The sequence below is a fragment of the Narcine bancroftii genome, chromosome 7 (genome assembly GCF_036971445.1).
Source record: "Narcine bancroftii isolate sNarBan1 chromosome 7, sNarBan1.hap1, whole genome shotgun sequence".
Taxonomy (NCBI): Eukaryota; Metazoa; Chordata; class Chondrichthyes; order Torpediniformes; family Narcinidae; genus Narcine; species Narcine bancroftii.
The window spans coordinates 192,455,301-192,477,353 of record NC_091475.1 but is presented as its reverse complement, the minus strand read 5'-3'; the positions used below and the strand labels follow the sequence as shown (position 1 = coordinate 192,477,353).

At 40.9% G+C, this 22,053-nt stretch overlaps 1 protein-coding gene across 3 annotated transcripts in view; it reads right to left on the bottom strand.

Annotated features, from left to right (window-relative positions):
• ppme1 (protein phosphatase methylesterase 1) overlaps window positions 1-22,053 on the bottom strand; it is a 75,828-nt gene that overhangs the window by 34,907 nt on the left and 18,868 nt on the right. For all 3 annotated transcript variants that reach the window (XM_069891829.1, XM_069891830.1, XM_069891827.1), the window contains 2 exons: window positions 21,226-21,318; window positions 4,147-4,204 (listed from right to left, as the gene is read on the bottom strand). In XM_069891829.1, the coding sequence (XP_069747930.1) occupies window positions 4,147-4,204; window positions 21,226-21,318 (151 nt within the window). The remainder of the gene's footprint in view (window positions 1-4,146; window positions 4,205-21,225; window positions 21,319-22,053) is intronic.

The following is a 22,053-nucleotide window of genomic DNA, read 5'->3' as shown; positions in this document are numbered from 1 at the left end:
TGGAATGGTGCAGAAAATACAGGGTCCTTGTTATGGGAGACTTCAACTTCCTTAATAGTGACTGGCATTTCCTGGTGGCAAGAGGGATAGATGGGGCTGAATTTATCAGGTGTGTTCAAAAAAGATTCCTGACACAGGATGTGGATCAGCCAACAAGAGAGGCCATACAGGATCTAATACTGGGTAATGAACCAGGTCAGGTGGTGGACCAGTTGGTGGGGGAGTATTTCGGTGAGAGTGACCACAATTCCCGGAGCTTTAGCATAGCTATGGAGAACGATAAAAGCAGACAAAATGGGAAAGTGTTTAATTGGGGAAGGCTAATTATGATGGGATTATGCAGGAACTAGCGTGAGTAAATTGGAAACAGATGTTCAAGGGTAAATACATAGAATTAATGTGGAGGAAGTTTAGGAACCACTTGCACTGGGATCAGGATAGGTTTGTTCAACTGGGACAAGGAAAATAGGGGAGAAAAAAGGAACGTGGCTGACAAAACAGGTGAAGCAGCTTGTTAAGAGGAAGGAAGCATACATTAGATTTAGAAAGCAGGAAAGACTCATGAGAAGTATATGGCAGCCAGGAAGGACCTTAAGAAAGGACTTAGGAGAACTCAAAGGAGGCACGAGAAGGCCTTTACATGTAGGATTAAGGAGAACCCCAAGGCGTTCTGTGTTTGTGAAGAACAGAAGGATGGCAAGAATGAAGGTAGGGCAGCTAAAGGATAAAGGAGGCAACGTGTGCCTGGAGTTGGAGGAGGTCCTAAACTTTGCTTTAGTATTCACAAGAGAAAAAGATCTCGATGCTGGAAGATGTTGAGATTAAGGAAGAGAAAGTATTGGATCTTCTTAAAAATATTCACATTGTTAAGTCCCTGGGGCCGAACACAATATACTCCAGGTTGCTATGGGAAGAGAGGGAAGAAATAGCTGAAGCATTGGTTATGATCTTTGAGTTCTCCTTGGCCACAAGGGAGGTGACCAATGATTGGAGAATGGCAAATGTGGGTCCTCTTGTTTAAAAAATGTTAATAGGGAGAATCCTAGGAATTATGGACCGGAGAGTCTTGCGTCAGTGGTGTGCAAACAAATGGAGAGGATTCTTATTCAATGGGATGTTGGGCTTCATTAATGGGGGAATTGAGTTCAAGAGTTGAGAGGTCATATTGCAATTTAAATCTCTGGTGAGACCACACTAAGAGTATTGTGTTCAGTTTTGGCCACCTCATTACAGGAAGAATGTGGAAGCTATGAAGAGGATGCAGAGATTTACCAGGATGTTGCCTGGATAAGAAAATAAGTCTAATGAGGCAAGATTAGCAGAGCTGGGACTTTTCTCTTTGGACCGAAGAAGGATGAGAGACGTAATAGAGGTTAACAAGATTATGAGATGGATAGACAAGCTGGACAGTCTATGCCTTTTTCCCCAGGGCAGGAATAGCAAACATCAAGAGACATCACTACAAAGTGAAGGGAGAGAAGTTTAGAGGAGACATCTGGGGTATTTTTTTTTTAAAATATGCAAAGTGTGCCTAGAATGTCTTGCCAGGGGTTTTGGTGGAGGCTGAAACATTAGGGTATTTAAGAGACTCTTAGACAAGCACATAGATGAAAGAAAAAACAGAGTTATGGGGTAAGAAGGGTTTAGTACTTTTTTTAGTAGAAATATATAGGTCGGTACAACATTGAGGGCCGAAGGGTCTGTAATGTTCTTTGAATTGCGCTATTTTATGACCACTATTTCCTCCGCAAGAAGGTCCTGAAAAGCATTACTTTGAGAAAAGGTTTCTGATCTGCAGCTGTTAGCTTGATTATATGCCCAATCAAATGCCCGGAGATGTTTTATCAAGCTAAAAAGAGCTTTCCAAATTGCTTTTTTTTCTTACATGAAGCATTCTGCATCATTTTATTTATGAAAGAGATTTCTCTGGAGCATCAGAGGCTGACAGAAGTATATAAAGATATGAAATGAATTGATGAATAGTCAGTGTCTTTTTTCCTTCAGGGTGGAAATGTTAAATCATAGAGTGTATAGTTTCAAAGATGAAATAAAAATGTTTTAAAGCAGATGTGAGAGGCATCGCGCATACGCACACACAGACACAGAGCAGATGCAGGGAGGTACATTTAAGAGGCACTGAGACAGGTACATAAGCAGGCAGGTAATGGAAGGATACTAACCATATGCAGGCAGAGGGGATGTTAGTTTAATTTGGCACCATGGTTGGCTTAGACGTTGTGGGCTAAGTTTAACCCTGTGCTGTACAGATCTATGTATTGTGTAAAGAAATAAAATAATTTTTTTTTGCAGATCAGTATAGTAGCAGAAAGGCTGGTACTGTACGTTCATGGGAAGCAGTGAACATCAGCTAGAGGTTTCATTTTAACAAAGAAAAATTTAATTACGAGTTCAATACAGACAATCCCTGGATTACATATGGTTTCCATTCTTGACAACTGTCTTTAAACAGATTTCTCTACAAGTCATTTTCTACAACTACCCATATTGTATTGCACTACATACAATTGCTATAATTCTTTTATTTCTTTATTTATCCTAACACTACAAATAATTAAATAATGGCATATATACAGTATTGTGTTCAATCATCAATGAATAACTTAAAATGTTGTTTCTACCAACTTGAAAGATGCATTGGAGAATATGTACAGTGAGATTTCTGGGGTGCAATCAGCAACTTGGGGAACTGCTACAGTACGTTTTCTCAGCAGTACAGATGCCACAGCGACACAGCCAATAGAGCTGCTGACTCTCAGCTCCAGTGATTGGAGCTCCATCTTGACCTCTGATGCCGTCTGTGTAGAGTTTCCACATTTGTTGCTCTGATCGTGTGGGTTTCCTCCCACATCCCAAACATGTGGGTTGGTAGGCTAATTCACCACTCTAACCTAACCCATATGGTTGGTGTAGGAGAGCGGTAGAATTTGAGGGAAATTGACAGGAGAGGGGGAGAATAAGAAGGGTTTCAAGTAAATAGGTACTCGTTGGCTCGTTATGGTGGGCCATTGGGGGCCATTTCCACGCTTTGTGACTCTATGTCTTTATGAACATCTGGAAATAATTGCCTCCTCAGTTCTCAAGTAGAGCATATGCTCTGGGAGACCCAAAAAAATGCACTTCAGGTGAGGACAATTGAAACATTTTACACAATTATGCTTTGCGAATATTCTGTGCAGTCCTGTGTTCTGGAAACATGAAGTCAAAATTTAGCCGTCTAACAATATTAAACTGCTTTTGTCCGAGTTTGAATGGGTAGAAGAGTATTTTAGCACATTAACACAGAAAATTCCAAGCTGCTTGAAATTTCACATTCTGTTATGTTGTACAACTGTATAAAGATAATTTTTCTCAATGGGCAATTTACTGGATGGTTCAATTGGTGTTTCAAAGATAATATTTGGTAAATTAATAGGAGAGCTCATCAAAAATTGAAGAATTGTCTCATACTCATTTCTAGACAATAAACTGTGCAGTCAGCTTAAATAAACATAAACAAAGTTTAAAGAATTGAATTCTTTCCTGAGCACATTAATACAAATGTAACTCCAAATCCAGGCAGATATTTAAACTTGTTAACACACTAATCTGAGACACTCCAACAGTGGTTAAAAAAAAATAAAAAGTCAAAACAATTGGGGAAGTGGAAAAAAAAATTTCATAATACATTATTCAGGAGCTTAATGACGGATGTTTTGCAGTCTTGTGGTATTTTTATGGGAATTCCAGGATATAGAAGTATATTGACATGAGAGAGGCAGTGGGACCACAGGTTGGGAATAATGAATAGCCATCTCAGTGTAATTAGTAAGTGTTCTAAAAATTGGTGGAGGTGGGGAAGGAGGCAGGGGATTTCAGTATGCAAAAGAAATACATTTAATGATTAACCATTTATAGCTAAATTTTACGTATGTCCGAGAATCATCTGGAACAATGCAAAATCAGTACACGTTCCTAAAAGACAACAATTGTGTTTTTAATGCTGATGGAACATGAATAAACATGCAAAACTTTCTGAGTTTAAAGAGAAAATAAAGGGAGGATTTTTTATCAGATCAAATGACAAACACTCTTAGCAGCCAGAGTAAAATTTCCTTTTGAACAGAGGTTATTTTAAAATAAACTTACCGTGGCCTCTCAGGTCGACTGCCACAACCCTGCATTTAACTCGACTGATAATCATGGACTGTAGTCAAAAATAACACAGATTATCTTTATATCATTTATACTAATAGGTCACATCACAATAACTCACTAATGAATATTTTCTAAAAATATTTTAAAAGTTAACATTTATTCCAAATGTGGACTTTATAGCATATAGTTTTATTGATTAAGAATACCAATAAATGTTGCTGTGCCATAGTTGCCAAAATTCATCTATTTAAACTAGCTTAAATGTTCCATCACAAATAATGCTGCAATTACATGAGTTTTCCTGCCAGTAAATCATTAGTGCTTCAACTCTTTTTATCTATCCACCTGAATTCATGATTTGCTGGTGTTATGGGTTAGGGTTAATCAGGCAAGGTATAATCAATGCAATATTAATCACAATGTTGTTTAGCTAACATTGACACTAGCCACACCAGAAATCCTTACTGAGAATTTAATGTTTCTAGTATAGGTCATTGGATAGCATAACGACTGATCCATGATGGCGTTCAATTCTAGAGAGCAGGAATTCAATCTGGACACATCAAGACTGTATTCTCTTATGGAACACCAACTTTATTTTACCAATTATTTACTCTTGGAGAAATGTTCTGTCCTTGTTTAAGTTTGGCACTTATCTATATTGTTTTTTTCAACATGCACATGCAATATGCTCAAATCAAATGCCTACAAGCATCAAGTAAGGCTTCGTCATCACGCTCAACCTTTTCTCTATCTTTCACTCTACAGTTTTGCACCTCATCTCCAACAAAAGTCCTCATATAGCAGCATTAATATGAAGGACGAATAAGGAACTGTTCAATCCACAGCACTTCTGCTCCAGAACCAACTAGCCTCACTTATCAAGAACACATCTGCATACTTGGAAACAGGTCTGAGAATAAACGTTACACTAAATGGAAGAGAGAAGACTCCTACCACTCTACCACTCTGTCCTCTCTGCGCAATACTTTGCTCAAAAATAATAAAGATCCACAAGACGATGCCAGAAAACATGGATCACAGGAACTACCTCCCAATGCGGTCCAACATTGATGACAAAATTCATCCAATTTTAATGTACAAGCACAGTACAGTGCTGCACAAGGAAATATATATTCAAAAAGTCAAGATCTGAAACCTGGTACTAAAGTCATAGTTTAACTCACCCTCCTGTCTGCTTCAGAGATATGGATAACCATTATTAAATAGAAAAGCACACTTGATGAACCAAGTGGCCTTCTCGTGCTCAATTAGTTTGTTCATAAGACTACCTACAGCAAACACCTCAAAGCACTAGATGCATATCACCAATGTGATCTGTGAAAAATCCTTCAAAGTCATTGATGGGAAAACCAAACCAAGGTAGAAAATCACACTAGGCCAACATACCCAGTGTGGAAACTCCATTAGACATGTAATGGCATCTGCATTCCAAACACTAGAATCCTGAAAAATGCATGCTGTGTTGTAGCAAGATATTTAAATAGATTCTACAACAGGAAAAATCCTTCCACCTCAACTTGTTTATGTTGACCAAAATGTCTCCTCAAGCCAGCTCTATTTACCTGTGTTTGACTCATATCGCTCTAAACCTTTCCTATCCATAAAATGTCCAAATGTATGACAATAGACAAGAGGAGCTGGAGTAGGCCCTTCGGCCCGTCGAGCCAGCACCGCCATTTTACAGATCATGGCTGATCACTACTATCAGTACCCCTTTCCAGCCTTATCCCCATAACCCTTAACTCCTTTGCCCACTAGAGTCTTATCTAACTCTCTTTTAAACATAATCAGCGAACCTGCCTCTACCACCCTCTGTGGCAGAGCATTCCACAGATTCACACTTCTCTGGGTAAAAAAATGTTTTCTCATCTCCGTCCTAAAGGGCCTACCCTGTATTCTTAAACTATGCCCTCTAGTCCTCGTCTCCCCCATCATTGGGAACAAGAAATCCGACTTCACCCTGTCTATCCCCCTGATCATTTTGTATACCTCAATCATGTCCCCCCTCATCCTTTTAAACTCCATCGGATACAAGTCCAGTTTTTCTAGCCTTTCAGCATATGTCAACCCCGCCATCCCTGGAACTAACCTTGTAAATCTGCGCTGCACACCCTCTATAGCTAGTATGTCCTTCCTCAAAATTGGAGACCAGAACTGGATGCAATACTCCAGGTGGGGTCTCACCAGGGCCCTGTACAACTGCAGAAGGGCATCTGTTCCTATACTCCAATCCCCTCTTTATGAAAGCCAACATGCCATTTGCCTTCTTCACAGCTTTCTGAACCTGCATATTAGCCTTCAGTGACCGGTGAACAAGTACACCCAGTTCCATTTGCACCTCCCCACTCCCTAGCTTGTCTCCATTTAAATAATACTCAGCTTTCCTATTATTGCCCCCAAAATGGATAACCTCACATTTGTTCACATTGAACGTCATCTTCCGTTCAGCAGCCCACTCCCTCAACCTGTCCAAGTCCCTCTGCATTTTCCTGACATCCTCCTCACACCCCACACTGCCACCCAGTTTAGTGTCATCTGCAAATTTGTTCATGTTATTAATAATCCCCTCATCCAAATCATTTACATAAAATACAAACAAATGAGGACCCAATACCGATCCCTGTGGCACTCCACTCGTCACATCCTGCCATCCTGAAAAAGACCCGCTTACTGCAACCCTTTGTTTCCTATTTCTTAACCAATTTCCTATCCATGTCAGCACCTTACCTCCAATACCATGATCTTGCCCACTAGTCTCCCGTGCGGTACCTTATCAAAGGCCTTCTGGAAGTCCAAATACACCACATCCACTGGCTCTCCCGAGTCCACCCTCTTTGTCACATCCTCAAAAAATTCCAGAAGGTTAGTCAAGCGTGACTTACCCTTAAGGAATCCATGCTGACTAGCCCTTATACTATTATTTCTGCCTAAGTGTTCTGCTATTACTCCTTTTATGATAGATTCCAATATCTTCCCCACCACTGACGTCAGGCTGACCGGTCTATAATTTCCCGTTTTCTCCCTCCCTCCCTTCTTAAAAATCGGCACCACATCAGCCACTCTCCAATCCTCAGGGACCTCCCCCGAATCTATGGAACTTTGGAAAATGTCGACCAGTGTCTCCACAATTTCCATAGCAACTTCTTTAAGCACCCTGGGATGCAGCCCATCAAGCCCTGGGGATTTATCAGCCCTCAGTCCCAACAATTTACTCACAACCTCCTGCTTCTGGATCCGGATATCCATTAGATCCCCTACTTCCCCAGGAAAGTTCCCCAAGTCTCTTGATACCTCATGACCACTACCCCCTAACTGACCATAACCTATATCCTCCTTGGTGAAGACAGTTGCAAAGTATTTGTTAAATTCCTCAGCCATCTCCTTGTTTCCAGTAATAATTCCACCCTTTTCCATTCTTAATGGACCAATTTAGACCGAACCAATTTCTTCCTCTTCACATATTTGAAAAAGCTCTTGCTATCCTCCATTATATTATTTGCTAATTTCCTCTCGTACTTCATTTTCCCCTCTTTTATGACTTTCTTAGTTACCCTCTAATGCTCTTTGAAGGTTTCCCAATCCTCTAACTTCCCACTCCGCTTCGCTATCTTATACTTATATCTTATGACCTTTACCTTCTATATGTCTATATGTCTCATTCTATATGTCTATAAAGAACAAAGTTCCTTGAAGATATTCTAAAAAACTCACTTTGAAAAATTATAGTATATTTATCAACATATAGAGATTACTGGTCAATGAAAGTCGAAGAGAATGACTGAATTTGGGGATACAGATTGAGATTATCAGAGCTGATTCCAAATCCTATTAACCAATGTCCATAAATTCACTTCAGTAATGATCAGAAAGGAGCCCTGCAAGATTTCTTCTTCCTTGAATTACATGGGTGAAGAATCCAAGTTCATCTTCCTTACTAGGACCAACTAATGCATGCACAAATAGATTCAAATCCACTCTAAAGTCCTTACACTAACTTTATCAAAAAAGATGCAGTGGACTCCAACAACTGGATTCTTTACATCACGAAAGAATTGTATGGAATTCAATACAACCCCTATGTGCTCCATACCCAGAGATCAGAACATTCCTGAATAAATTCTTTCTCACTGTTGTAGTACAATTCATATTGGAAGAAAAATACCAATCATTTCACCAGCCTACATTATCTTACTAATGGCCACTATGTTTTCACGTTACTTTTTAGGTAAAATATTCACATGACTTAGTTCAAATGTTTACTACTTGTTATTGGTCCAATTATTAAAAGAAGCCAGTTAACCCTGATGTCAAACAGTACAAATGTCCAAGACCAAAACTTAAAACGTGTTCTCAAATAATAAATACTAAAATATGCCTATTTTCTTTTGCAAGAATCCAAGCGTATCTTTACCCATGTTTATAAACCTAAATATAGAATTACTGTGCTACTTATAAACCCAAATACATTATTAAGTCACAGTCTTTTACAATAACACATTAAACGAGCATCAAATTTCCATAAATCAGGAAGGTGGATCAAATGCAAAAGACAGATAAGGAATTCAAAATCTGGAAAAGGATGGTTGAACCTCCAAATCTTGCAATATAAATATCATAACATCTAGAACAACGGTATGAATGGTTTAACTATTGGTCTGAACTACATTTCTATCTTCTTCCCAGATGAAAACTTAAACAGTTCCAATTTATAAAATTTTCTTTACTATTCTATTTACTACTAACTTGAACCAAAATACATTAGAAGACAAGTTTATCTAGTGATGATAACCACTGAGAGATGGTAGGAAGGGAAAAACAAAATATATTTTAATTATCATTAAAAAGTGTTTGTAAAGCAAATACAATTTTTAAAAAACAATGGTAAAAAGGTAAAATTATTTAATAAACATTTTTTCACTGTGAATATTTACTTTAAAAAAAAGTTATATTTCAATTTCCATGTTTCTTGATCACAGATTACAAAATTGTCTTCAGGATTCAGAACATGACGAATAACTAAACACAGACTCACAGGTCATTTGGGCTTCTGTGTATTTGCATAATAATTCATTTCTTTATACTCTCACAGATCTAGCAGCTGATCAAATTTAGTATAAATGAGAGATCTGAAGTGGGCACTGCTAATCCATTCCATGGAATGCTTTAATGGAGAATGGTTAAAAAAAAGTTCACTTCTAATTGGCTTATTGCTACACCAAGGAAAATATTATGAACTTAAATCTTTGAAAAACAATGGGAGAATCTTAAATCATGGAACTGTAACAGACAGGAGATAGCTATTCAGTACATGGCATTTGTCCCAGTTCTCTGTTGTATGAGTTTTCCATAAAGCCTAGAATTTTTTTCCTCATGTTATGGACCATGGACTGACCTTTTGGATTGTGGACTGTCATTATAAAGGATGGATTTCCGCTAAGAACTCGGTACAACTTGTGGTGCAGCTGAGTGCTGATTTGCTAATTCCTTGGAACTTTCGAGGACAAAAGGGAGAATCCAGCTGTGAAGCAGAGAGCGGCAGTTGGAGCAGCAGAGGACAGATGGAGAGCTGTCTGAAATGCATCTGCCTCATAAGTAAGGATTTGAAAGTACTGCAATGCAATACCAGTCATTTCTCTCTCCAATGTTCAATAGAACGTCCTTTGTTATCAATTAAAGAACTGAACTTTGACATTGAATTTTGTTAACTGTGTTTTTGAACTGACTTACTTAACTGACTTGGGTTTTTGGGGATTTTGCCTTTTTGAATATTGGACACAGAGTGTATTGGTCCGAGTTTTTAAAGAAAACCCACTGTTTATAAATATATATCTGTATATTTGCTATAGATATTTATAGTTGGTTTAACTGTGTTAAAACATTATATACTAAGTCATAATAGTCATATAGAGTTAAAATTTAACCCTTTTAAATTGTGTCTCCGTTGTTGCTGGTTTGAGACCTAACAAAATGGAGGCTTGTTCAGGATACAAACAAATTTAGAAGTCAAATTGGTGCTTGGTGATTGATTGAATTCTGGGAGTCTGGTCTAGGAAATTCCTTTGGTAAAAATAACTAAAAGCTAGTGTGTGTGTGTGTGTGTGTGTGTGTGTGTGTGTGTGTGTGTGTGTGTGTGTGTGTGTGTGTGTATATATATATATTTTATATTATATATAAAATCAATAGCAAGAAACCAACAGCCATGGATATAGAGGAATTCTCTTGAGAATTTGAAAAAGGCTAAAAAGCACGAATTGGTGTCTATTGCCAACAAGTTGGCAACTGCTTCAGTGGAACCACAAATGAAAAAGGTATAGATTGGGAGGAAAATTGCAGAATACTACATAGAAACAGAAAAGTTTGAAGAAGTGTTAGAGCAGTTTCCCAAGAGTAAAACTTCTGAGCAAACGCAGTTGGAATTAAAGAGTTTAGAAATGGAACAGAAGAAATTACAAATGAAACATAAGAGATTATAAATAGAAGCAGCTGAGAAACAGAAGAATTTAGAAATGGAACTGAAGATATTAGAACTACAGGCAGAAGAGAAAATTAGGGTACCAGAGCTAGAAAAGATCAGAATGGAAAGTGATAGGCGAAAAGAAGAGTTCGAAATCAAATTCTTGGTCATGGTGAGGGGTTTATGGCCAGTTGAGAAGTTAGGTTAGTTCCTCCATTTGAGGAAGCTGAGATAGATACATATTTTCCGTATTTTGAGAAAGTGGTTGTGATTTTAAATTGGCCACACAATCAATGACCTTTTACGTTACAGAGGGTAATTAAAGGGAAAGCTCCACAGACTTGTTGAATCCCAATGTGGCCAAAGAGGACTTGTTAAACCTCTATTCTGGCCAAAGAGGACTTGTTGAACCCCATCCTGGTCAAAGGAAAAGTCACTTCTGAAGGGAATTATTGAACCCATCGTGGCTAAAAGGACCATGTTGGCTATTGACCAAAACCAAAGCTAGGAATCAGTATTTGTTGAGAATTATGTGTGCAGCCACAAGGTTTCTGGAGGCTATTTCTCTGAGAAACACTAAAGCAAAGGCAATTGTGAAGAGTTTGTTAAAGTTTTTCACCTTGTTTGGCCTGCTAAAGAAATTCAGTCAGCTCAAGGGAGTAATTTTATGTCAGGCTTATTCCAACAAGTGGTTTATGAATTGAGAGTTAAGCAGATTGTACCTTCTGCATACCATCCAGAGAATCAAGGGGCCTTGGAGAGATTCCATTTGACCCTGTAAAACACGAGGAGAACTTATTGCTTTGAGAACGAAAAGGATTGGGATGAAGGAGTTCATTTGATTTTATTGGCAGTGAGGGAGTCTGTCCAAGAATCACTTGATTTTAGTTCATTTGAGTTGGTTTTTGGACAGGAGGTGAGAGATCCTTTAATGTTATTAAAGGAACAGTAAGTTAATAATGATGTGCATTTATATTTGTTGGATTAGGTCTTTAAATTTAAGGATCGGTTGCATAATGCTTGTGAAATGGCAAAGGAGAATTTAAAGGCCACTCAACAGAAGATGAAGGTTTGGTATGATCACAAGACAAAAATGAGAAGTTTTAAACCTGGTGACAAAGTGTTGGTTCTCTTTCCTTCACATTCAAATCCTCTTCTGGCTATGTTTTCAGGACCATATGAAGTCAAGTCTAAAATTAATGAGGCCACGCCACTTATGTTATTGAAACACCTAATCATGTAAATATGATTATAAACCTGTCATGTAAATATGATTAAGCCCTATTTTGAGCAGGTGCTTCACAGTGAGACTAAACTTTTGCTAGAGGTGATGGTTATCTACCAAGAGATAATGAGACAAATAAAATGAGTTTCAGAGGAGGTCATGAACAACAAAAATTGATAAGCCCGAGGATTTGGAAAATTCCATGGTTTTGCAGGACCTGGAAAAAAAGTTGGATCACCTCCAAACTTCAGAAAATTTGAGAATTTATTTCCAGATGTACCTGAGAAAATTTCCACAGCTTTTCATGATATTAGGTCTTTAAATTTAAGGATCGGTTGCATAAAAACCTATAGGTGATGCCAGACCTATTGAACAGCATCTCTTTTGAATGAATATGCAAAGTGCAGACTAGTAGATCAGGAAATTGACTCCCCGTTGAAGAATGGAATCATTAGAAAGTCTACTTCAAATTAGAGTTCACCTTGTATTTTAGAGCCTAAACCAGATGGAACTGTTAGATTTTGTACTAACTAGAGCACACATGTCAAACTCTGGCCCGCTTTTGGCCCGCGATATAATTATATTTGGCCCGCAAGATCATTTCAAAAATGTATTAGAGGTGGCCCGCCCTGCAGTGAGAGCCGCTGCTTTTTTTTTGGTAATGTCACCCCCACCATCCTCCCCCTTCATTGCACATCCTTCCCCATTGTAACACGAAAAATTGTAACACGAGAAGTCTGTCGATGTCATCAGCCGGCAAGCCAGTTGGAAGGCTCCCCGCACAACCAGTCACTTCTCCCACCTGTCGAGTGGTGCGGCGGATTGGCGAGCGCCTGTGATTTCCTGTCGGCACGACGGGCATGGCAGGCTGCGCACGGCCCCCGGGCAGCGCGAGCCCCGCGCGACTGGCACCGGACGGCCCTTCCACAGCGCGAGCGCACTTCTCCCGGTCGCCACGGCCTTCAGCGCTTGCACCCGCGCGGACCCCAGGGACGGCTGGTTCGGCCCTGCACGTGAAGAGAGAGATGGTGGCTGTCCGCAAAGGCTGATCGGCAGCGCGCTGGGCCTGAGTGGGTGGGTAAGCAGGGGTGGGCAGAGGATGTAGGTGAGGAGTAATGGGCAGGGGAAGTTATGGTGGTGCGAGGGGCAGTTAGAGTGAGGGATGAGTAGAAGGAGGGGTGGATAGGGAAGAGGTAAAAGGGGGGGGGCAGGGCGAGTAGGGGAGGGGTGATTAGAGGGTGAGAGATGGATAGAGGGAGGAACAGGTTGAGGGGAGAGGCAGTTGAGGGGCGTGTATAGAATGGGGTGGGTAGAGGCAGAGCGAGTGGAGTGAGGGGTGAGTAGAGGTTGTGTAAAGGACTGGTCAGGTAGAGCGATGGTGGGTCGAGGGTGAATAGAGGCCTAGAGCCTGAGGAGTGAGCAGGAAATGCTGAGTCCTAATGCAGGCCAAAATGGACACAGCCTGTGAATGCTGACTACATCTCCACAGGGACCAAATATGTTTCCCTCAGGTCAAGCAAAGGGTGAACTTGAGCTACCTACTCCTGACCTGTAACATTATCCTCCTAAAGTTATATCCTAAAGTTTAACATTACATATGTTGAAAGAAGAGAAAACATGCAGATGTTGTTGAAAATTTTCAATAAATATTTAGTTTGGCCCTCGACTTAGTCCAAGTTTTTAATTTTGGCCCTCCGTGAATTTGAGTTTGACACCCCTGAACTAGAGGAAGGTAAGTGCTGTGACAAAGACAGATGCTTATCCTATTCCTAGAGTAGATGATTGTATCGACAAGGAGGGGAAGACAAAATTTCTTACTAAAATTGACTTGTTGAAAGGTTACTGGTGTGTTCCTTTAACAAATGGGGCATTTGTAAATAGCTTCTGGGCATGCCCTTTGGAATGAAGAATGCTCCGGGGACATTTCAAAACATGATTAATTCTGTAATTCAGGGGTTGAAGTTGCCCAGGTGCTTTACATTGATTATTTATTTATAAGTCGTGATACGTGGGAAGAGAATGTCCTTGAGTTAGAAGAATTGTTTAAATCAACTTTCAAAATCAAATCTCATAGTTAATTTAAATAAGCGAGTTTGGTCATGTGACTTCCTTATCTGGGTTATGTCGTAAGACGGGCATTTGGTACAGTTGAGGTAAAAGTTTTGACCATCTCAGAGTTCCCTATTCTAATTAGTTAGAAAACTCTTTGAAGATTCCTGGGAATGATTGGCTTCTATCGCAAGTTTTATAAAAACTTGGCAGATTTCACATTCCCTCGAACAAAACTACTTAAGAAGGGAGAAAATTTGTCTGGTCGAAATGATGCCAAAAAGCATTCGTAAAATTGAAGGCCGTTTTATGCCACCAACCTATATTTAAGTCACCTGACTTGGAGAAACTATTTTCTTCTGCCGTGGATGCAAGTGATGAAAGCTGTCGGTGCTGTCAGAGAAGAACGATGATGATGACATTGACCATCCAGTATCCTACTTCGTGAGGTTTAATGATCCTCAGAGGTATTATTACACCACAAAGAGTTAGCTCTTGTGTTGGCTCTACATTTTAAGGTTTACATTTGTACAGCTCAAAAACTGCTTATGGTGTATATTGATCATTATCAAATGGATTTTTTGTGTAAAATGAATAAGAATAGATACTTTTTAAATTGAGGTTTGATATTACAAGAGTATGATTCAATGATAGCACACACTATGGGAAAGCATAATGTGATTTCTGATCATCTTTCTAGATGCTAAACTTTGTAAAGTAAATTAGTTACTGTGTGTGCTTGTAGATGAACGTATATGCTTTATATTGTGACACCTTAATTACTTAAATTTTGTCCTTACAGACCAAAATTTTCTTTGGGGGGGGGGGTGTTATAGACCATGGACTGACCTTTTGGACTGTGAACGGTCATTATAAAGAATGTATTTCTGCTAGGAACTCTGTTCAACTCTTGGTACAGCTGAGTGTTGACTTGCCAATTGCTTGGAACTTTCGAGAAGAAAGGGAGAATCCAGCTGTGAAGCAGAGATCAGCAGTATGGCAGTTGGAGCAGCAGAGGGCAGCTGGAGAGCTGAGTGAAATGCATGCCTTATAAATGAGTTTACTGTAACACACCAGTTATTTCAATAGGACGTTCTTTGTTATCAGTTATAGAAATGAACTTGGACATTGAACTTTTCAGATTGAATTCTGTGGACTGTATTTTTCGACTGACTTATTTGACTGACTGACTTGGGGTTTTGGGGGATTTTTCCATTTTGAATATTGGTCTAGGGATGTAATGGTCTAGGGTTTTTTTAATACATACAGACTATTTATAAATATGATATCTGTATATTTGCTATAGATACTTATAGTGGGGTTAATGTGTTAAGATATTATATTGTTAATAGTCAGTAATAGTTAAAATTTAACCCTTTTGAAGTACATCTTCTGCTGTTTGCTGTTTTGAGACATAGCACTCACTGGATATTTATCAAATTTCCTCATTAAGGCCATAATGGGATCAACTCCTGTCACATCTGGATAATGTGATGGAAGAAGGGCCCTAAAGCGATACAGGTTCTATGGCACCTCAGGTAAACAGGTTGATGAAGAATGTGCTTGGCATGCTTACCTTCATCATTAATTAGGGTACTGAGTACAGGAACATGGACATTGTACAGGTGCCTAACCTTTTATCCGGGATTGTCAGGACCGAACACCTGCTGTCGTTTAGAAAATCTTTTGGATTTCAGAATCATTATGAAATGGCGGTCCCTTTAAGCAAATGCCTCATTCCTAGCTCCCGCCGTCCGTCCTCCTAGCCATCGGTTGCCTCAATGCCACCCGCTGACCCAAACCCCCCCACAGGGATGGTGCCAGCCGTAGGGTGGGGGTGGGGGGGTCATGCTTACCAGGCTGAGCAGAGGGTGCTGACCAGTGGTTCAACATGCACCATACAGAAGGTTCTAGACCGATGTGTCGGTCAAGTGGAGGTATCGGGATGGCCTGGGAGCTCGGCCAAAAAGGCAGCCAGCATCAGCTGCTCGAAGCCGGCGGTGAAACAGGGCAGAAGGCCGGGTACAAGGTCAGGATCAGGTGGGATCCTGCATGAGAGACCATGGCTCCAGCCAGAGCAGCCACCTATTCGTGGTGCTCAGTGTCAATCAGGGTGGACCAGTACCTCTCTTTCTGCAAGTGAGATGCCACTGCCGCCATGCCACAGGTGCCCAGGAGCACCCACAGAGCCACAGCCAAGCAAGAACAGGCATCAGGCGACACGGTGCATGCCTTGGGATGCACCCTGACATTGACACTGACCTTCAGTAGCAGAGCACAGAACAGCTGGGGTAGGGGCCACTGACAGCCACGGTGCACTCCCTGTTGGACAGCATCTCCTTCAGGATGCAGACAACACTCAGGAGCACCAGAGCTGGGCAGACAGAGGCAATGTGTTGTGGCTAGGCTCCAGCCTCCAGACACAATTGCTCGTCCAAGGATGGGACAACGGCATTCATGACAGCAGATGCAGCTCTGGAGCAGCCTGGGAAGTGGTCATTTAGCCCCTTGAGGAGGAATGGGCTGATTAAGGTGGTGCCCACAAGTGACTTTGGCTAGCTCTGGTCCAGAAATGGGCCATCAGGGTAGCAGGGCTGGGCAGCAGAGGCTTTCAGGCGTTCCACCAGCTCATTGGGCTGGCCCTTGGGCACACCCTAGCAGTGCAGCGCCATCCATTCCCCTCCCCAATCTAACTCCTGATATGGCAGCAGGGGTGCAGGGCTGCCGAGCCCAGAGCTTGAGGCAAAAGCTCAGCATAGGAGTGTGACAGATTATATTATACTTTATATTGCATATAGATATGTTTTTGAAGGAGATAGATTGTGGGGGGTAGTGTTGGTCACAAACAAACACTTTACAAAACAGATCTCATTTAAAATGCCAGAGGTTTGCTCAAGCCAGACAGTCCAGGCTCCGTGCCTTTGCAAAACCTTTGAAGAATGCCTATAGAGACTTAACAAGTAGGTGTTAATTGGACATGCGGTGGAGTGATGAATTTACTGCCTTTGAAAGCAATAGATGAGCGGACTCAGAAGTTTGGGTCTGGTGCTCCAATCTGTCTGGTTGCAGTTTGCTGTTCTAAGAAGGTTATGTGGTTTAGCAAGCAGAGAGAGAGATAGAGGAGACCAAACAGGCTCTGAGAGAGAGAAAATTGGTTTCTACAGTCATGGCAAGTTGGAAGCTTGTTGAAACCCCATTTTGAAGAAGAGTTGTGAGCTCTGAGTTCAGTTTGTTGAAAACTCTTGTGGTCCATACAAGGGGAAATGGCTGGCTAGAGTGTTTCACCTGAAATAAGAGAAACAAAAGGAACTCTGTGGTGACCTGGAAGAAGAGGTTATCAGTTGGAAAACCCTGATGGGGCAAGTTTTTTCAGCAAGACACTGAAGTGGATGATCAGAGGAAATCAGTTTGTGTGTATCCAATGAGCAACAAATCTCTCTCTGAACCCAACAAGATCCTTCCTGAGCAGTAAACAATTACCTTTAAGCTCCAAAGCTTGGTGAAAATTCATAAATGTTAAATTCTGTGCAGAATGTAAGAATTTCCTGATACTGGTGAACTTAGAGGAGTGAAAAGTGAGATTGGACAGTGAATCAAAGAACATTTTTGAACTTATACATATTACCTACATGTGCGCTTAGAATTAAAAAGGTGGTTAAGTTGGTAGTAATAAGTTAAAGTTTGATCCTGTTTTTATGTTTAAAGAAAATTAAAAGTGACTTAAGTATCCATTTGTCTTGGTGAATTTCAGAATCCACTGGACCCATAACAGGAGCAATGGCCGTCTTTGTTACCCATAATCCTCCACGCAGCTGGAACCATTCTGCCAGAGCCAGGGATATACAGTGCGGTTCCAACTGCTTGAGAGCTTATGGGTAAGGAAGATGGTCATTGATCCCACATTGAGCTAGCTGCTGCCTGCTTCTTTCCCACCAGGTGTTAGGGGCTGAGAGTCAACTTTCCATGGCAATGGGAATGTGGAACTGGGAATGGGGGGGGGGGGGGGGTGGGGGTGGGGAGGGGTCTCCCTCTGAAAACGGAGAATATTTATACAAGATTTTTAAAACTCAGTTATATTTCATTCAACCTACCCTCACCTCAAAAATCACGGCAACTCTGAAATCACTGCAACTAAACCTTATTTAGTGTAAAACCTCTGTCTGCATGAACAGCCATTCCAGAGGTATGTTAATTTATTACAGGAAATTAATATTACTTGTGTGTAAAACCCATATTTGATGAGCAGAGCTCATCTATCAAAAATAAATGCCAGTTTTTGAGGTTGCCAGTGTTCGGAATCCTGGATAAAATGTCAAGCACCTGTATTATAATTACACTTGGGAGGATTGTGTGCAGTTCTGATACCCCAGGCATAGGAAATATTGTCATTAAGCAGGAAAGGGTGCAAAGAAGATTCATGAGGATGCTATCAGAAATGTAAAGCTTAAATTATAAGCTGAGGTTGAATAGCACGGAACTTCTTCCCTGGAGTGCAAGAAGCTAAGGATTGCTGTTGTAGAGGTATACAAAATAATGAGGGGAATAGACAAGGTACATAGACATGGTCGTTTTCCCCAGGATAGGAAAATCTAAACCAGAGATACATGGTGAAAACGGAAAAATTTACAAGGAACTCGAGGCCACATTTTTCACACAGTGGTGGGCATGAAATGAGCTGCCACAGGAGTGATAGTGGCAGGTTCAATTGTAACATTTGAAGACATTTGAACAAGTACAAAGATAGGAATGTTTCAGAGGGATCTGGGCTGAAACCAGGCAAATTGGACGAGCTTAGAATGACAACAGAATGGATGATAGTTGAAGGGCCTGTTCCCATGCTATAGAAGTATGACATCTGCAACCAGTGGATTCTAGATTCGAAATAAATACTGTACAATCTCTTTTTCCATCTTGTCATTGTTAGTTTTTCCACATTCCAATTATCCACTCTCTTCAGACTCAACATTTTGTCTACTTCTATTAAATCTTCCCTCACCTTTAGCAAGCAGTCTTAGCATCTCCAATCAATGCATGTAATTTAAAACAGCTTCTTAACAGATTTCTCAACCGGTCCTATCAGATTCAGCAATTTGTGCCACAACAATCAAGCTCCCACACTCCTTTTGGAACTAACCCTTCCTTATTTATTGCCCCTCATTTTCCTAACAAAATTAATCATGGTTTCATCTGCAATGCACTGCCCATTCCACCAGTCCGTTTATATTCTGCTGCAATCTATCACTGTTCCCTCCATAGTGCACACAACTGTCAAGTTATGCAAGCCTACACAGGCAAGACCACCCCCCCCCCCCCGCTCCCCAACTCTTCCTCCAGTATATCGACAACTACATTGGGGCAGCCTCATGCACTCACGTCAATTTCATCAATTTCGTGGCCAATTTCCACCCGGACCTCAAACTCATCCAGACTATTTCCGATGACTCTCTCCCTTTTCTGGATCTCTCGGTCTCCATCTCGGGAGACAGACTCGCCACTGACATTTATTACAAACCCTCCAACTCCCACAACTACCTGGACTACTTGTCCTTGCACCCTGTCCCCTGCAAGGACTCCATCCCCTTCTCTCAATATCTCCATCTCCCCCGCATCTGCCCCCAAGATGAGGTCTTCCAGTCCAGAGCCTCTGAAATGTCTGCCTTCTTCCACAAACATGGTTTCCCCTCCACCACTATTAACTCGGCCCTCACCCACATCTCCTCCATTTCCCGCTCCTCTGCCCAAGCCCCCCCGCCCCTATAAACAATAAACACAGAATTCCCCTTGTCCTCACCTACCACCCCACCAGCCTCTGCAACCAACACATTATCCGCCGGAATTTCCAGTACTTAAAGGACCCCACCTTCAGGACCCACACATTTTCCCTTCTCCCCTCTCAGTCTTCCAAAAGGACTGCTCCCTCCGTGACCCCCCTTGTGCACTTTTCCCTCCCACCCATTGCCTACAGGACCCACACATTTTCCCTTCTCCCCTCTCAGTCTTCCAAAAGGACTGCTCCCTCCGTGACCCCCTTGTGCACTTTTCCCTCCCACCCATTGCCCCCCCGGCACCTTCCACTGTGGTTGTAGGAGGTGTAATACCTTCACCCACACCTCCTCCCTCACCACAGTCTGAGGTCCCAAGCAGACCTTTCAGGTGAAGCAACACTTCACCTGTACCTCCAAAGAACTCATTTACTGCATCCGGTGCACCCTCTGTGGCCGCTTCTACTTGGGAGAGACTGGTCGCAGATTAGGAGATTGCCTTGCCCAGCACCTCCTCTCCATCTGCAACAAAAGCGGCCTCCCAGTAGCCAACATTTCAATTCTGAGTCCCACTATCAAGCTCACATGTCTGTCCATGGCCTTTCACACTACCCCACCCTGATCACCTGCAGACTGGAGGAGCACCTCCTCATTTTTCAACTGGGCACTCTCCAACCCCAGGGCATGAACAATGAGTTTACTGCATTCCACTAATCAGCTTGCCTTTTACCCCCCACCCCCCATAACTAGTTATGCCTCTCTCCATCTAGCCTAAACTCCTCTCCCACTTCCTGCAGTCCTCCCCCCCACCCCCCTGCCGACCTATCATCTTTCACTCTCACCACCCCCCCCCCACCTTTTTTGTTCAGACCTCTCTCATTCCCCCACACTTTGATGAAGGGCTCAATCCCGAAACGTTGTGCTGTATCTTTACCTTTGCTACATAAAGGCACTGTTTTACCTGCCGAGTTTCTCCAGCATTTGTGTGTTTTTTTCAATTGTCAAGTTTGGTGACACCCACAAATTTAGAAAGGGTATAGCCATTTCCCAATACTTTTTAAATGTAGAAATCAACTTTTTATTGCTCTTACATATATTTCTGTCAAAAAGAGACAGCACAGAATGAAAAATACTTCTTAAACCTACAGTTTCTTTCTGTGAAATTTAGTAGGAGCTCGATAGGAATTAATTTATTCATAATAAATCACTGTTTAGCACTTCCAGGGCCAGTTATCACAACATCATTAAATTGCCTTATTTCCTAGTCTCATTAAGAAAGAATAACCAGCTGTAGTGGAGACAGTATAAGAGGCAAATGGTGTCCCCCCCACCCCCCCCCCCCGAGTTTCGAAAGAAGGGAAAGGTTTTGTTTTTGTAAAAACAGATTTGTGTTCAAGCAACAGAAATGTTTAAGTAAAATGCAACATGAATGAAATCACAGTGCACACCTGATGCAATATTAGACCACCAAAATCCTGCTTTAATTTCAGTTTGAATTCTGCAAATTTCACTTTGAATAAAAGATTACATTCCATTTAAAATTTGCAATTACTTACAGAAAAAACTGCCCAGGAGAGAGCTGAATGGCCTCCTCCATGTAATAGCAAGAGGACAGGCCCATCAGATCCACTTTTGTAGATTCGAAAAGAGTACAAGTAGTTAAGGTTTATAAGCAAAGTATTTTTTAAAAAGAGTTACAGAATAATGCTTAATATTCTATGAGCATGGTAAGATTAAAATATGATCACATTTTCATCCTTGATAGTATTAGAAATTTGTTATAAGATGGTGGTTAATTTATCCACAATGAGAGCTAGTTAATTAAGTGAAAACTAAAAGCAGCAGTTGGAGAAAATGTGAAACCATTCATTTTGAACTCAAGAATGATAGATCATCATGGTGCCCAGCTACAAACATCAGGAACTGAGTAAATAGGACAGAAAATTGTCTGTACCAAGATATTTTAAAAAAATTGTTCCCATAAACAAACCACTATTAAAAAGGCTAATTAAATATTGCCTTTATTTCAAGGGCTGGAAAAAATTAAAAAGAAAACATTACACCATGTCTGGAGTGCTACTTTCAATTCAGGAATTACACAGCAAGAGGATTCAATCACCCCTGGACAGTAAACTTGTATTATCTTAAAGATATGACCAAGTAGTAGTCCAACATAAGTGTGGAATATGATCAAAGGACTTCAGAAATGGTAAAACATTTTCAAATTATTTTTAAAAATAGCAAAATTATAAACTAACTCCTTCAAGGGAAATGTTATGCTAACAAAGATAAAGTTGCTTTCCAGAAGTTAGAGGGCACAAGAAGGTACAGAATTGGAACCAGAAAGCAAAATTGGAATTCCTTATCAAGGTCAACGAGTGCAA